The following is a 17,276-nucleotide window of genomic DNA, read 5'->3' as shown; positions in this document are numbered from 1 at the left end:
GCATAGTATTTGTACCACAGAAATTCTGTGTTTGTATCTACTTTGAAAGTGGGAATTAGTCTCACGCAGCTCTTGATTAGTCAAGATTATGATCAAAATCTACTTATTTCATCATATTCAGTGTATAATATTATATACTGAGGCTATCACAATTTTTGAAAACATTTTTTTTCAGTCTTTTTGTTATAACTTCCAATGTAAAAAAGAGCAACAACTCTTTTAAATAATAATTACCTAATAACAAATCATTTATTATTTTTCATATTAAGTTATAATTGTTTTTATTGAATCGTGTACCAAAATACCTAATTCCTGTGTATTTATTGGCTTAAAACATTAAATTGAAAAAAATAAGGTAATATGTTATTTTAACATTTTTATTATTATTGGTTGTTGGTGGTTATTTTAAAAGGGAAACAAGTGTATAAGATATCAAAGTATTTTATAATACCCGAGACAATACTTATAAAAATAAATAAATGGCCAAACCTGCAAGCCAAAAGTTATCGTCTATCGTATGAATATCATAATAATAAATTAAGAAATTAAGAATTATTATAAAAAAATTAATAACTAAATTAATAGTTAATACCCGTCGTGGTCCGCGGGTACACTTGACACAGAGTTACTACTAGCGATAAGTGGTCACATTATGAACTAAAATTTTCCCGCCAGAATGTTTTACGTACGAAGATGACATTTTAAAAGAACTGATAATAGTACATTATCCAGAATACAGATTATAATAGACAATAGTACATAGTATTATAGTACAATATAATTAATAATTATAATATTCGGATTTTAATAGTTTTTATACTTTCAAATTATTTTTTTAATTTCTAATAAGTACATATACACCAGACTGCAGGGAATGTCAACCACTTTCAGGTCAATCGCAAAGAGTAGCAAACCAGTTTCCGCTAACTTATGTCATTTTACTAATTTTGTAGATTTAATATCTTACATATTATGCATTTATTTTCAATAGAACGTGATACAGAAAATGTCAGTAAGATGACCAGTAAGTAAACATTAAAAATATTTGTGTAATATATTCAATGTTTTTGTATAGTGCTTATTATAATAAATTATGCTGTATACAATATACATATTATGTAATAATATTGAATTTTCTTGGTTATAGATCAGTCCACAATGTCATTTAATTGTTTTAACTGCAAGGGATCTCCAAATACTTCGAATGAACAATTTGTTAGGAGTGAACAGAATTTCAATATTTCTACTATAAATAATGATGAAAATCAATCTGACCGTTATGTATTGTTTGGTAACTCGTTTCATAAGGGTAATAGTTTAGTGTACGATATTCCTATACTATTTCGAATGGCAAAGTATGTATACACTTAATGTATTTTTACTTCAAACGCTTGATTAATAATTATTACTATTTTCCTGTCTAGAAAACATTTGTTAAGCTTAAGTTCTGTTGTACGAGATCAATATAAAACATTTAGACCTCAAGACCAAAGTAATTGCAAGACAATTAATTTTTCAGATATTAGACAGCAAATTTCTGGGTTTCTTTTGTTTTTAAGAGACTGTCTTCAAAGGTAATTTATTTATTTTACAAACATAATATAATTGTAGAAACTTATTTTATTTTTCAGAATGAATGCATGTGAAAGCCATAACTGGTTAATGGAATCTCATGGGAAAAAAATTGAATTAGAACTAAATAATTTATATTCAGCTCTTGGACAGTTTAATAATTTATCTGAAACTATTATACAACATGCACTATCTTCATCTGATTGCACAGTAATTATTTAATTTTAAAGTATATTTTACCTGCTACCTAAATCATTTTAAAATTGTAAAATCTATATAAATACTTTATTTTTAAATTGTACTTGTATATCAAGGTAGAGTTTAGTTTATTTTTATAACATTTGATAAGTAAATGGGTAGTAAAAAAAAAAACAAACAATTATTTGCTTAATATAGACAATAGGATTAAAAAATTGTACATTTAACTACTATTATATAGCGATTATTATTTTTAACATACTAGCCGTTAATTATTACTATAGTTTTAAAATATACTTATATCAAAACATACTATATAATTTTTTTTCAAAATTAAAATGTACATAAATATAATAATAAGTAAATGGTACCTATTATTATAGATATCCTATTGACTACATAATGTAAAAAATGTTGTCTATTGTTTTATGTCTTATTCATAGATAACAGAGATATTGGCAAGAATTTACAAATAATTCTAGTATAAAATTTTTAAGAGACTCACTTAAATTACATTTAAATGTTTGATGATTCTAATATAAATGGAGGGATTTAGATAAGTATCTACCTTGCATTGTTTTTACGCGTTCAATTTTGATTTATTCTGTTTTTTAACTTATTAATGAATATTAAAATGTATATTTTTCTTCTTGTCTTTACAGAATAACATTTATTACCATTTATATCATTGTCATTTGGATGTAAGGTGGTTTCAATTATCCTTGCTTTCAGAATTACCTAAAAGTAAAGATACTTTAAAACATTCTTTACATAATGCTTTGAATGATTTAGTACAGTTAGCCAGAAATCGATTTAAAAAAGTAAGTTGGTTTTATTTTATATACTTTTATCATTGATTAAATATATGATAAAGTATAGGTATAAGTATAAATTATACTTAATGCTTTTACTAATCTACATTGTTAATTTATGCTTATTTTGTAGCTAAAACTCAAAGATCTTCATTTCAAAGATGCATTACTTTGTGATTGCACTTATGATTTTTTGACACTCATACAATATTTAATTAATAAACAACAATTATTATACAATTCTGATGTAAGTTCATTAATTCAATAGTATTTTGTATAGAAGAATTACAATTATATTTTATTTTTTATTAGAACTTCTGGCAGTATTTCAACGCAGTTTTTACAAATGTCAATTTAGTTGATTGTGAAGAACTTCTTTTTCGATTATGGCTTTTAAATAGTTTACAACGATCTGACAAATCATCATCAATAGTAAGTTTCATTAATACTATTTATAAATACCCATTAGTAAATAATTTATTATGATATAAATTAAGTTCATTATAATCATCAGTAAATAATTAATATTTAGAACTAAGGTTCTTACTTTCATATAACATAATGAAACTAATTATTTTAGAATATTATAATATTAGATCAAGGTTAAAATGAGTTTTAAAAATATTTGTTGTTTTTTTTTTGAAAACATGTTTTGTTTTGATTTAGAGGATATTTTGAATATACCTGTCCTGAAAAAAATTGGTTTTCGTTTGAAAATTGTATTATAATTATGATTTATTTTGTATATTTGATTATCTGTATTTTATTAGTTGTAATTGCTAAACTATAATAATTTGGTTGAACACTAGTAAAAAATTTAGAAAAAAAAATATTAAGTTTTCATATTACATTATTAACCTTTTAGTATTTGGAAAGTAAACAAAGTGTTTTTTTGTATTATCGTAAATACAACCAGATTTGAAAATAATAAAATGAACGTTTTAAAAATGTTAAATAAATACTTGATTTAAGTTGATATGGTAGGTATAGTTTTAAAAAAATAAGGTGAGGTAAGAACAATAACAGAAATCCTTTGAGCGATTTAAGTATTTTTAGTGTTGAAGCAGACATTAAAAGAATAAAGCAGAGACAAAAATATAAGAAAAGAATAAAGATTAACGATTAAAGTAAACATGAAGAATTTGGCAAAAACATTATAAAATTATAATTTTCCAATACATTGTTATTAGATCTTTCCAATATTTTACTTTATTTTTTAATATTATTGAGTCAATTTATACATATAATAACTCAATACTTAACTTTTGATTATTGTAATTAAATTTAGATTAAAGAAATAAATATAGAACTCTTTATTATTTTTAACTAGGACTTAAAAGATAGTGGTTTGGTATCCATTCTTAAAGAATTTCTTAATAATGAGCCTAATGAAGTTCAATTGAAATTATCAATATGTTTATTGGAAAATATTGTAATATCGTCATTAATTACTGAACCAGTAATTGTGTTATGGGAATATTTTCATAAAAGATTGAATTCCACATTTTATTCGTCCGATATGAAAATTCAGAATATTGCTTGTATCAGGTAATAAAGGAATATTTTATGTATAGCAGTGGTTTTGAACCTGTGAGTCACAGCGCTGTCAGTTATTATCAAGGGAGCTACATTCCCAATAGGAACTGAAAATAAAATTGTTAAAAATTTTTTTTATTATTATCATTATTCATATGATAGCCATTTATTTAATTTTATAATCAAAAGAAGCCGTGGACTCAAAAACGTTGAAAACCACTGATATATAGATTTAATATATATTTATTAAATAAATAAATAAGTATTTAATGTTATATAATATGTATTGGTATTTTAGTAAAAATGGTTCTGAACTTCTCATTCAAATGAACAATCTATTTTCTGCTCAAGAAACTGAATTATTATCTAATTATAATAGTTTTCAATTATTTCAAAGATTACTTGGTATGTAAACCACCCTTTATTAGTAGTTAAAGTGTTTAACTTATACTGTTAAATATTATTTAAACAAATAACTTACTATATTAATTTTAATTCACTCTATTCATTCCAAATGAAATACGTATACATTTTTATATTGCAAAAATATTCTATTAGGTACTAGCAACAGTTATTTGCATTATTTTATTAATATAATCTAAAAAATACCATAATTAATAGAACTCGATGAATTACTTATATTTTATTATGGAAATTAAAATTGATATATTATTACTCTAGCTGGTCTAGGATCTCCTATCCATGTACTCGTCATAACTCTAGCTTTCTGCGATATCCCACACATTATTTTTACAGTCCACTTATTTTCTTCCGATGCGTAAGCTTTCTTGCTTTAATTAATTCTTTAAATATCTCAGCTAACTTTCAATCCATCCTTTACTATAATACTTTTTCATTTATCCCATACTTAATTATTCCACAAATATGGATTTAAAATCTGTAAACTAAGTTTTTTTCTAATTTAAATAGATCATTTAGTATTAATTTAATGATATATATTTCTAAATTGTAATTTTCAAAACTAATCAATGGTTTTATACCAAGTTTATTAAAAACAAAAATTATTTTAGAATTACTTTTTAATTAAATAATATTAAATCAGGTCTTCACTTACAAAACATTAAATACAACTCAAAAGATTGGAATCAAATAAAAGGTAGAATATTTTCAAAATTCTCACCAAGTAAACTTTTGTCATTTAATGATGTTGGATTTTATAATTTTACAACATTGTTCTTGACGTTGTCAATTATGTCAGATGATACATCACAAATAGTAAGTAAATAATAAAATTATTCAAATATATTTTTCAATTTTATTCTTTTTATATTTTAGGCACTTAAATATCAACATCTTATAAACTTGATTTCTGAACAAAAATTGGACCCTAATACTAGATCAACATATTGGAAAGGCACTGTGGCTTTTTTAATATTGCATTCACAGCGAAACACTCCAATGACTGCATATGGAACTGCACTCTCAGATACATTAAATACCGCATCTCAAGAATACATAACTGTTTATTTAGATGGTCTTAAAGAAGTATTTATATTCAGTGAATCTTTAACTTATGGACAATATACTCTTATTGGTAAATTTAAAATATTATAAATATACTACATTAACTTTTGATTTCACTTAATTTAACATTTTTTCTGAAGGTTCTTGGTTTGAAAATTATCTTAGTACAATAAAACCATTAGATAGCAATGAAATTCTACAAACAATTTTACTCATATTGGAGAAGCTAAAAAAAGTAGGAAATGATCAATCCATGCCTTTCTCACGTGGTAATATTATATTTTAACTATAATTATTTAAAATAAAATTATAATCTTGTAATGTATAATATCTGTTTCATATTATACAAATTGTATATACATATTACATAACAAACAGTATAATTTTTAAAGATATAAACATAGACCTGTTAACTAAGTTAATAGGTCTATGGATATAAAGGTAACATGAAATATTTCAGTTCAGTGAACAAGGATTGATATGGGGTTTCTGGGAGAAGATAGGGAATACAAAAATACGAATTTTTGATAATTTTCAAATTCGTAGTTCTTTAAATGTGCACATGTGCAATATGACATATGTAACTTTGATAACAACAAATTATATTATAATTTAAATCAAAGAGTGAAAAAATAATACTCAGAATCACATGGAAATTTATAAAATCATAGGATAATTTTTGAACAACTCAATGGTTTAAATTAAAACATTAGCTTGTTGTAATTGAGTTGATTTTGGTTTGAGGCCATGGTCAATAAATTAAAATTACTTAAAAAAAATTTGTTTGTCTGAATTTGGTATTGAAAACTCCTGTTGCTATTTAAAAAAATACAAGTTTTATTTTGCATGCACTTATTTAAAAAATTACAAATATGAAAATCATCAAACATTGTGTATTTCTGTATGTCCTATTTCTTCTCAAACATCATTCTGAGGTCGCTGGACTCAAATATTTCATGTTACTTTCAAAAGGAAACATACTGTATATGTCATTAGAAGACTCATACCTGTAAGAGTTGTTCCTGTCTTACAAAGTTACAAACGTTCGACATGTTAAATATTCATTCAGTGAACCAATGGTATTCTTGTTTTATGCGGTCCATCACACATTTCTACATGTTATTTGCGATCTACGTCTACCACGCATGTGGTATTTTATGCATAATTAAAATATGAATAAATATATAAATGTAGAACTTTAGTATACCTAATAATACACAATTATAATAACAATTCAATAATACATATCACAATCTAATACTAAATTTTAAAAAAACCATGTATACTAAGTACCTTAATAATTATCAAAAAATATATATTACATTATGTATACTCTATTCGTAATGAGATCGTACCTAGGCGGCCAACTTGTGCGCATGGGTGTGGCTTTACTACACAACAGGCCTGTAGATAGTTGACTAGGTAGGGTGGACAAACGGGTGTTGTCTGACTTCCGCCGAAGTACAATCTCATTCCGAATAGAGTATAAAATATAGTAAAAATACTATTATTTAATATTTTTATTATTTAAATTAAGTAAAATTTAATTTATATATCTTAAAAAACATTCAATGTGTTGTAGCATGAACTAAATTGTAACTGATTATCACATACTTTTATGATCAAAATCACAATTGTGGTAGACCCAGATTTTATTATTATATTATATTATTAATATAGAAGTTAAGTTACATCAGATAAAACTCAATTATCATCACCATCAAATCATTGGAATTGAGTATTGACCATAGATGGTGGTAGATTGCATACAACAAGAATACCAAACAAATTTTATGTGTTTAGCTTAAATATTAAATGTAATGACATATTATTAAACCTAAAGGTAAGAACAATATCTCTGATCTCTCGTCGGGCTTTTATAATTTTTTAATTTTTAAGTGAATAAAAATGAACATATTTAAATATTAATATTTTAAATATTCACATCAATGTAAGAAATACAAGAATAAATAATTTTTAATGCTCAAACTTTCAAAGAAATACTTATAGAAATATAATGTTAGACAGTACAATCTACTATTTTTTTTACATTTTTTATTTATTTGTGAACCCAACATATCTTTTACTTTTTAAATGGCCATATTTCTTTATGTTTTCATTTCATATTTTATTTATCAAATATTCTGTTGAAAATTCTTGGTGCTAAGATAATAACTATTTTAAATTTAAATAAATAACATGTTAATTATGAATACAAAGGTTGAAAAAAAACATTTTAAAAATCAATGACTAGATTTATATTATGTTTCCAAAATAATATCTTCATTTTTTTCTTTTTTGTAGAAAATGAAATATTTATACTCTATAACTCATTGTATACTTACTTATTGCCGTTCATAAAGAAGTCGTGTTTATCAGCTGACTGTGATATAATTATAGCAGATATTGCTGCGGCGTTTACAATTATTTCATCTATACCAGCATTTTCTGACACAAAAGTGATGTTATTCAATTTTTTTGTTGTAAATCAAGCAATTAATATAAAGTAAATTTTATTTAATTGAAAACATGTTATTATATCTATGTTTAAGTATACATTTGTAAATTTTCAGATTGCTTAATCGATATTTATCCTCCGTTATTAAAGAAAATGTCATTGCTAATATTCATGGATTCAACAGTTTAGCTCTAATTAAAGTTATTACTATTTGTTACTTATTACACATATTATATTATCATACCATAACATTTTTTTTTTTTAATTTGACTTGTATTTATATTATTTAGGCATGGTTACATAGTTCTATGTTAATCACGAACTGGACATTTAATGAAACAATGACCATTACTCAATTTGTTTCAAATATTAGCGAAATTAAAGAACTAATTACAAACTCTGGAAATGATTTAGAAACAAGTGTGGATCCATTTATCACATTTTTAGATTCATTAAACATAAAGTATCATCATAATCAAGTAAATTAAAAAATACATTTTATTTATTTTATCTTAGAAAAAAAATAAATACAAGTTGTTCATAAATTATTATTGGTAAAATTCCAAATTTATTATAATTATATTTAATATTTAAATATTGCTACTGATATTTTTTTAATAAATATTTAATATATCATATATTATATATGTATATAAACTATAAATAAATATGTATAATTTACTATGTTCTATAATTTCTAGGATTTAAAATTACGTCAAAAGATGAGTGAAAAAGTGTCAGACTATTTTTACAGTATTAAAATTTGGGTGAATATTTTAATAAAGCAACAAAAACAAAATGACGAGATTTACAGGTTGTACATGGTCATTGGTTATATGTTTGAAAAAATTTCACCATTAATTTATGTTAAAGTAAGAATAATTTCATTCTCACCTGTTAATAAAAAAATTTAGAAAAATTTATTTATTTTTTTAGGGTAAACCAAACACAATTCTACAAGAGTTATTGGATTCTATGCTCTTGGGTATTAGCTCGAGAAGTCCCAATTCCAAAACACATCCAAGTGTTTTAACTGCCCTACTATCTTGTTTACATCGTTACTTTATAGGATTGTTTCGCCTTAGTTAGTATATTAGCTATTGTAACAGATTTGTTTACAAGGCAGCAATGCTTATTATTTATTTTAAGAATTGTTGGTGATTTATTGTGTTTTATTATTTGTAATTGTAGATCCAAAAACAGATATGTATATTGCTCGTTGTCTTCGTGAGTTGATTTCATTATATTTCCCAAAGATTTTGGTTGGAATTAAATCGTCAGATGAGTTGCCTTTATTAAAATTCTTTGAAGAAAAACCAGACAACGAAATTCCTGAACGTGCCTTATTTTTAGAATTACTTGTATCAACATTTTTAAATAAACGTCAGCGAACACCAGATAGTAGTGTTGCACAAGTATATATTACAGGTACCACAAGTTTAACTATATTTTATTTACAGTTTTTTACTTTTAGGTTTTAGATTATATAAATAACATCATAAAAATAAACCGTAACAATAAATTAGTGATTTTATCAATAATTCGACATTCATTAATGCGCATTTGTTCAGTATCGATATTCTGCGAAGAAACTAATATTTGTAAAAGAATCACCAATGAAATTATCAACACATTTATTAATTTAAGTGTATCACCACAATCTAATGAAGAAATCAAGTATACATAATTTATTATTAATTTTTGTTACTCATGTCTAATTATTAATTGTTGATAAATTTGTTTAGAAATGAAGTCATGTCATCATTGAATACTTTTTGCGAAGAACACTTGGCATTTTCTTCAAAATTAGTCTTTGAATTTTTTGATCATGTAATAACTATTTCGCCAGATTTTGTTACTTGTTTTCTACCCAAACTTGTAGCACACATAGAAAAAGTGGAATGGAAAAGAGGCATCGGCTCAGATTATACCCTTAGGTAGTGTCAACTTTTTTAAATCTTAATATCTAATAGTATGATGTATATTAACATAAGCAAACCAAGTGCATTAATTCAAAATCATTTTTTACTAAGTCTTAGTAAAAAGTTATAAATGTATAGAGAACATTTGTAAGGGTAGACATTTTAGATTGTCTAAAATCAATTTAATATTCATTTAAATGAAATTTTTTATTTTAATAAACTATCTTTACTCTCAAAAATCATAAAACAAATTATCCCATAAAATGCATTTTTACTGTCGCACATGGTTTATAAGATAATACTGCATAGACATTCTCATAATAACTTAACTACACTAACAATTATTATTTTATTGTTTTCAGGAAAGGATTGGAAAAAATTCAAATAAAACTTGGAAAAATATGAAATAAACAATTGTTTCTTTTTTTTATATTATTAAATATGATCAATTTATAAATACAGAAGTATTTATTTAAATATTTTTCCTTGGTTGAAAGGTCTGCCATCCTTGTCCTTGGCTGTCCATGCGAAGTACTCGCTAACCAACTTCTTTGTTTCTTCAGTGTTGGCATCCAATTTCTTCCATGTATAGACATCATAATCGACTTTCCAATCATTGCTCAACTACAAAACAATATAAATAATTTTATAAAATAAGTAAAAAAAAAAATAAATAATTTATATTTACTTCAAATGCAAGATCGTGTCCTCGCCAAATCCAAACTCCAGAAATGGTGCTATCGCCTTCTGAACCAAAGAGACATACAGATGCAAAAGCTTGCTTTCTCATCTTATCCAATCGCTGGTACATTCCTAGAAAAATAATTTATCTTAATGAAAAAAAAATTAAATCGAAACATTCATTAGTACACAATTCTGAATTAAACTAGTCAATATTTTATTTTTAATTAAAAAATATTATGAAACCCAAAAGATATCTAGTTTGAAAATGTATAAAATTGTATTAATAGTGAATAATTACAATCTACATAAACCTATTTTATTCTTGATATATCAATAAACGCACAAGTAAACATAAATGTCAATGACATCATAAAATACTAATTTATAAGATCAAAATTTATTTAATTTTTAACACGGATTCTCATTGGTTGTGTTACTATGAACTAAAGTCTTCAGTTAATAATGAGATTACAATCTTAAAGGATGAGTGGTCACCATTTTATAAGCATATAACAGTAAAAACCATTTCAAGCTGTTAAGTTAATTAAGCAACCACATTTTTATAATAAAAATAGGAGATTTTGGATTGTGCATTAATATATTTATTTTTTCAATATCAGAACTACAAAAGAAGTTATTCAAGTTTAAAAAACAGAAAAATGATTGGAATTTAAAAATATAATATGAGATAAAATGTTTTCTATTGGTGATATCAAAAACTAAATATCGTTCAGTAGAACCAATTTTGATGTTTAGTATAAATATTAAGAGTAAAATAACCTACTATCAAACTAAAAGGTAAGAACATTATCCGCAAGTACTCTGTTGTTTGTTTTTTATGTTATTTTATTTAAGTATGTAAAATATTAATATTTAAAAATGCTCATAATACACTTAAAAATTTAAGGGTTGTAAAAAACAGAGAAGAGAATATTGATGTTCTTATCTTAAAGTTTGATAATCGGTCATTACACTCTAATATTAAAGTTAAACACACAATATTGATTTTACTGAATGAAAACTTTTCATATTGTAAAACGGAGTCAATACACATGAGTGAGGTGACTTTATAATATGCTTATGTACAAACTTACCAGAGATCAGATTACAACTCATGAAGACTTTCTGTAGTTCACTATTGTATTTGTATTCACCAAACCAAATTGAATAATTTTCCTTATCAAAGTGGTCCCAGAAGTAAGCAATAGATTTAGATTCTTCTTCGTTACTATAAACTCGCTTGAACTCATCCATATTGAATGTTCTAATTTAAATACACCAAATTAACTTCAAGCAATTAAGTTTATATTTATGCACTTACCCTTTAGGTAAAGCATCAAAAGGATTGCTGGATTTGGGTTCAGCAGCTAAGATGAGTTCAGCCGCATCAGGTTCTTCTTCTTGAACCTCTTCTTTAGGTGCTGCTTTTTTAGGTTCAGCTGCCTTTTTAGTTACTTTTTCTTTTTTAGCCTGAGACTTCTTTTCTCCTGATCCACCTTGGAAATCTGCGTAAGTCTTTTGGTTGAATTCAGCAGTCTTTTGACAGTACTCAAACTTTCCAATGACTTTAACTACTTTAGGTTGGTTAACAATGGTATCAAACCATCTGTTCACATTGGTGAATGGCTTTCTAAAAATATATATAAATAAATTTATAAATAAAAAAAACTATAGACTACTTAAGGAAAATGGTCAAGTATAACATTGTATAAATTAAAAAGTTAAATGTTGATTTGTTGATTACATAGGCCCGTCTGATAAGTGATTACAAATTATCAAATCAATACTTTGTAACACATTAATGTACCTCGTTTTGTTACGAACTTAACTAATTTAAATTGAAAAGTTCGCCTTTGATTGAGGATATAAATAATTAAACATTTATTTACTTGAATTCAGGATTTACAACATGCTGATACAATTGTAGTAATGAACAGGCTACAGCTATATCGGCCAATGTAATACGTTCGCCAACCAAGTATGTTTTTGTCAAAAGATGATTATTCAAGTACTCCAAAATTCCTTTGACATCTTCAATAGCTCTATCAACAGACTAAAAATAAATTATAATTATATTTTTGAAAACAAAACTAAGTTATATAATATTTATATATATCGACATTACCGATTTATTAAATTGGGCAATACTAAGAGAGGGGTACACCCAAGCATAAGAAGCTGGCAAAATTTCATTATCAGCATAACTGGTGAATTGTTGTACAAGGGCTTTTTCATATGGAGTAGATCCTTTGAGTTGCTCGCTGGATACTAAATTATATATTAAATAATTTAATTAGTATAACATACAATATTAATACTTAAATATAATCATTAATTACAGTAAATAAATACAAATTTGAGCACAGCAGTAACATACAATTATAATTTTACTACTTATATTTAAAGTACGCAGTACACATTTTAATGATATATTTTATCTCATCTCAAATTTAAAACACCACCATACTAATAGATTAAACTGCTATAGGTATTACAAAAGGAATAAATAATAGTATTAAAATGTCCATTGAATCTTTTTAAAATTAAGTATGTTATCATTAGTTGTTACAGCTCTAATGCCTTTTTTTTATAGAAGGAATCTAGTGTTTTGTGACACAGTCACTTACTAACCAAAATAGGCGATGGCATTGCTTTCAGTCAGATATTCCTTCTTGTTGGATTCAAATGCCGGTACCTGGAAAAACAGAAAACATATTATATTTCCTATCAATTCATAGATCGCACCGACGACGACGGATTTCAAAAGGTTAGAGTGGATTAACGGGGAGGGGAGGGGGTTGAGATGGGAAAATACCGGCTGGCCGTCGTTCGGCGTGTATTTAATTTAATTCAGTCACCTTTCCTTGGGGGAACTTCTTGAGGAAGTCTTCCTGTTTGTTGGTGACGCCGAATTCGAATGCCGGGTCGACTTTGACATCGGCTCCGCTGTACTGGGCCGCTATGAGCACCTTGTACGCTCGGAAGTTGTTCAAATACGTGTACAGGGTCTGAAAAACAACAGGATGACTGCGATGCCAACGGGATGGCCGGGATAAGCCCGGATACGGAACGTGCACTTACGCCTGACGCCATTTTTCCGCTTGCGATTGTACGTGTCTCAGTGTAGAAATTATGACGTGAGCGTAACGTTCACGGCGGCCGTTCGGTGATAAAAGAAAGAAAGCAAAGAAACGTAATTCTGTCGGCGGACGAAGTGGCGGCGCGGTGAAGTGGAGAGTAGAGACGTGGAGTACCGATGACGAGTATTATGTACGCGTCCGACGGTAGATGGCAGTGCTAGACACGCGCACGTCCGAGAGAGAAAATGATCGGCGGGTGGGAGGTGCTTACGACGCGTTATCATCGTCGCCGGCCAGCATTGCCGACCGCCGTCGATCGACGGAGGCGAGACCGCGAGCTGGCCCGAAGTCGTTTCAGCTGTTTTCGCATGTTATCAAAATCGATAGTTTTGTTGCTCGATGCAATCTTTGCGTATACATGCAATATATATCGTTATATATTACGTATTGGTAGGTAGGACGAGGTCGGTGGTGCTAGGCTCTCTCCCCGGGGCCCACAGTGGTAAGCGACGAAAAATAAAAGCTCTCTCTCCCCACCTCACGCACACACACACACGCGTACGTACGTCTATACAATTTAGTATTACCGTATTACGCGCGCGCGCTCTCTAACACACACACACACACACACACATTCACATACGACGTTCATACCCGACCGAAACGGACCAACTCGCACCGAAGTCCGTGATCGTTTCATATTTCGACGACTAGGCCACACACTATTGCTGTCCACTACAGCTCTATTAGAAATTAATATCTCTGCAGTATTTCACCGTCAACATGGTACGTAATGATTGTGCTTGGCCAGCAGACGATAAACTAATCCTGTGCCCTGTTATGTTTTCTAGGGTAACGAAAACTCACTGCCGATGGAGCTGTGCTCAAACTGTAAGTGCCTATCAGCATTGACATGCCCCCGTTAGTGTGTAAGACTAAAATTTGTTGTGTTTTTATCGTTGATAGTCGATGCCGATGAGATCAGACGTTTGGGAAAACGGTTTCGTAAACTCGATCTGGACAACTCCGGTGCTTTGAGTCTAGACGAGTTTCTATCACTGCCCGAGCTTCAACAAAACCCGCTCGTTCAAAGAGTTATAGACATATTCGACGAAGATGGCAACGGTGAAGTGGACTTCAAAGGTAATGGTTACGCCTAGATGGATTCTGGTATAACCGTCTCAGCCTAGGTACATTGCTAACAGTTTATATTTTTCCATAGAGTTTATTCAAGGAGTGTCTCAATTCAGCGTTAAGGGAGACAAAGAATCAAAGTTGCGGTTTGCGTTTCGAATCTATGATATGGATAACGATGGCTACATATCAAATGGTGAATTATTTCAAGTAAGTATCTAATAATTTACATCAGTTTTTTCCATTTGTGTAGAACTAGGTTTTTCTGAGACCGTTATAAGTTCTCATTCATTTTAATAATTATCTTACTATGTGCATAAATTTTATTTTAAGGTTTTGAAAATGATGGTTGGAAATAATTTAAAAGATACTCAGCTTCAGCAAATTGTTGACAAAACTATATTGTTTGCGGATAAAGATGAAGATGGCAAGATTAATTTTGAAGAGTTCTGCTCTGTCGTTGGCAATACAGATATACACAAAAAGATGGTTGTTGATGTTTAAATTGTAAGTTTTATTCAACTTGAGTTAATGTTAACAGTAAAAAAACAATTCACGTTTATATACATATATATACATATTATCTCATCTCCCTATAAAATTTTTTTTAGTAATCTTCCGGCATTGTGATACGTTATTAATCTTGGTTACTGAAAATTTGTTCTCACAATTGCTTTTTTCTTTATACTAAGCACTGTTTATCTTCCTTCTAAATCATGTATAATACATACAATCAAAAACACAAATATACATATTTTATATTTATATATATATATAAACAATAAACATACACATGTCACTGCATACATATAATGTATTATACAAATAAATAATTATTGTTATATTCTTAATTAGTTTTATCAAGTCTATGTATTAAATTTTTTTTTTTTTTTAACGAGAAAGAGTTGTAAATTAAAAGTTATACTATTGAATAACTCTGTTCTGATAAATTCTTATCAACAGAATAATTCATAAAATCTCTATGTATAATTATTAATTACTATTTCAGTTGGCACTGAACAATGAAAGAAAACCTTAATAATTATAGTTTTTCAATATTTATTTATTTTTTTTTGTTATGTTGATCTTTGTACTATATTTATTACTATTATTTTATTTATAAATGTTTAATGAAAAAATAAATGAGAATAAATTTATTTTTTTCTAACTACTAGAAATTCGATTTGGTATAATATTTTATTGAAGATATTTCGACTTTTTTAAATAAAATCTTTTAATAAAGAATTTATTTAATTATTTAAAATGATGCCAAGTAAAATTTAATTGGATAACATTTATTAATCAAATTCCTAAAACAAAAAGAGTTAAGCTTAAAATGTTTGTTTTAATATTATTAACATTAAAATGTAAGTGCCAATAGTATTCAAACAAAAATAAAAATTAACAGTCTAGTCAAGTGTTTGAATTTTTCAGATTTAATGCACATCATTAATTTCTTAGTTAATTCACTTTTTACAAGCATAATTTAAATTACGATAAATACACAATGCATAATATACCAAATGTTATCATTGGATGACTATAATTAATATAAATTTTTATTTTAAAGCTATTTTGATTTGTAAAATAACACACACATATATATACATATAATATATACAGGCAGTCAGTACCTATCTATATTATATTTATTCTACAATAAAAATATACAAAACAATTTGTAGACCTGTTTAAATTTTTGTCATATTTTTTTTTTACTTTAAATTAAAATGTTTATTATTATAATTTAAAAAAAATTTGATTATACTTATTTATTGTTTATATATTTATATTTAACTTACACTGTTACCTTTGAAGTATGGTTAGTACTTGTATATTTAAATAATTAAAAATCTTGGTATCTATAAATAAATGAGACTTCTATGTTCATATTCTGTATTACTTAGTAAATTAATTTTTTTTTTTTTTGTCAAATTGAATATAATATACTTGTCTTAACATATTTGTTTTTTATTTTTATTATCTTTAATAAATGTTTATCATTTATTAATTATTATGTAGATAAATCCCTAATTTATATCTAAAATAAATCATCTATTTGCTGTATTTTTGTTTATTTATTAATTTTTAAACAAAAAAATACTACATAATATAGATGTATAACTCAATTGACTTACATTTTTCAAAAATATTTTTCCATTATCATTTAGCAAAATATTAAGTTTGACAATAAAATATAAATCTTTACATATGATATTGCTGGTTTATGATATGATTATCTGATTCAATTCAAAATAGATACAGTATTAAATAATTAACTAAATGAACATTAAATCTACCACTTTTTGAATTAAATACATAAAAAATGTGCTTTTCTACAAGTCTTTCAAACTTACTATTATACCCAGAAGATATGATAAATAATTCAACAAGG

General features: G+C 26.6%; 3 protein-coding genes across 3 annotated transcripts; 2 read left to right on the top strand and 1 right to left on the bottom strand.

Annotated features, from left to right (window-relative positions):
• The first annotated feature begins 734 nt into the window (after nucleotides 1-734).
• Nucleotides 735-10,440, top strand: LOC132917639 (protein MMS22-like). The gene is made up of 21 exons (XM_060978469.1): nucleotides 735-1,024; nucleotides 1,148-1,355; nucleotides 1,425-1,574; nucleotides 1,632-1,782; nucleotides 2,433-2,591; nucleotides 2,716-2,829; nucleotides 2,895-3,014; nucleotides 3,913-4,130; nucleotides 4,417-4,523; nucleotides 5,182-5,354; nucleotides 5,415-5,673; nucleotides 5,744-5,872; nucleotides 7,908-8,109; nucleotides 8,177-8,261; nucleotides 8,352-8,540; nucleotides 8,763-8,933; nucleotides 8,998-9,145; nucleotides 9,253-9,476; nucleotides 9,536-9,738; nucleotides 9,807-9,998; nucleotides 10,346-10,440. Exons 1-21 carry the CDS (start codon nucleotides 973-975, stop codon nucleotides 10,386-10,388), a joined length of 3,297 nt encoding a protein of 1,098 aa, XP_060834452.1. The 5' UTR covers nucleotides 735-972; the 3' UTR covers nucleotides 10,389-10,440.
• Nucleotides 10,384-13,910, bottom strand: LOC132917641 (elongation factor 1-gamma). Its single transcript, XM_060978470.1, has 9 exons — nucleotides 13,749-13,910; nucleotides 13,526-13,675; nucleotides 13,299-13,362; nucleotides 12,793-12,935; nucleotides 12,557-12,720; nucleotides 11,989-12,297; nucleotides 11,762-11,931; nucleotides 10,672-10,796; nucleotides 10,384-10,607 (listed from the first exon to the last, which is right to left on the bottom strand). Exons 1-9 carry the CDS (start codon nucleotides 13,758-13,760, stop codon nucleotides 10,452-10,454), a joined length of 1,293 nt encoding a protein of 430 aa, XP_060834453.1. The 5' UTR covers nucleotides 13,761-13,910; the 3' UTR covers nucleotides 10,384-10,451.
• Nucleotides 13,911-14,182: 272 nt separating this feature from the next.
• LOC132917642 (calcineurin subunit B type 2) lies at nucleotides 14,183-16,948 on the top strand. Its single transcript, XM_060978471.1, has 5 exons — nucleotides 14,183-14,533; nucleotides 14,599-14,638; nucleotides 14,714-14,890; nucleotides 14,970-15,091; nucleotides 15,215-16,948. The coding sequence occupies exons 1-5, from the start codon at nucleotides 14,531-14,533 to the stop codon at nucleotides 15,383-15,385; spliced, it is 513 nt and encodes a 170-aa protein (XP_060834454.1). The 5' UTR covers nucleotides 14,183-14,530; the 3' UTR covers nucleotides 15,386-16,948.
• Nucleotides 16,949-17,276: the final 328 nt, after the last annotated feature.

This window comes from Rhopalosiphum padi, chromosome 1, assembly GCF_020882245.1.
Source record: "Rhopalosiphum padi isolate XX-2018 chromosome 1, ASM2088224v1, whole genome shotgun sequence".
In the NCBI taxonomy this organism is placed as follows: Eukaryota; Metazoa; Arthropoda; class Insecta; order Hemiptera; family Aphididae; genus Rhopalosiphum; species Rhopalosiphum padi.
The sequence above is the reverse complement of the archived record's forward strand: the minus strand, read 5'-3'. Positions and strand labels throughout refer to the sequence as shown.

Excerpts from the sequence above, each read along its gene's own strand:
- LOC132917639 (XM_060978469.1), top strand. The coding sequence starts at position 973 with ATGCATTTATTTTCAATAGAACGTGATACAGAAAATGTCAGTAAGATG. Across the intron at positions 1,783-2,432 it reads TATCTTCATCTGATTGCACA|AATAACATTTATTACCATTT; the intron begins GTAATTATTTAA and ends TTGTCTTTACAG. Across the intron at positions 9,739-9,806 it reads CAATCTAATGAAGAAATCAA|AAATGAAGTCATGTCATCAT; the intron begins GTATACATAATT and ends AAATTTGTTTAG.
- LOC132917641 (XM_060978470.1), bottom strand. Across the intron at positions 12,298-12,556 it reads GTTGTAAATCCTGAATTCAA|AAAGCCATTCACCAATGTGA; the intron begins GTAAATAAATGT and ends ATATATTTTTAG. Across the intron at positions 10,608-10,671 it reads GACACGATCTTGCATTTGAA|TTGAGCAATGATTGGAAAGT; the intron begins GTAAATATAAAT and ends ATTGTTTTGTAG.
- LOC132917642 (XM_060978471.1), top strand. Across the intron at positions 14,639-14,713 it reads GATGGAGCTGTGCTCAAACT|TCGATGCCGATGAGATCAGA; the intron begins GTAAGTGCCTAT and ends TATCGTTGATAG. Across the intron at positions 15,092-15,214 it reads CAAATGGTGAATTATTTCAA|GTTTTGAAAATGATGGTTGG; the intron begins GTAAGTATCTAA and ends TTTTATTTTAAG.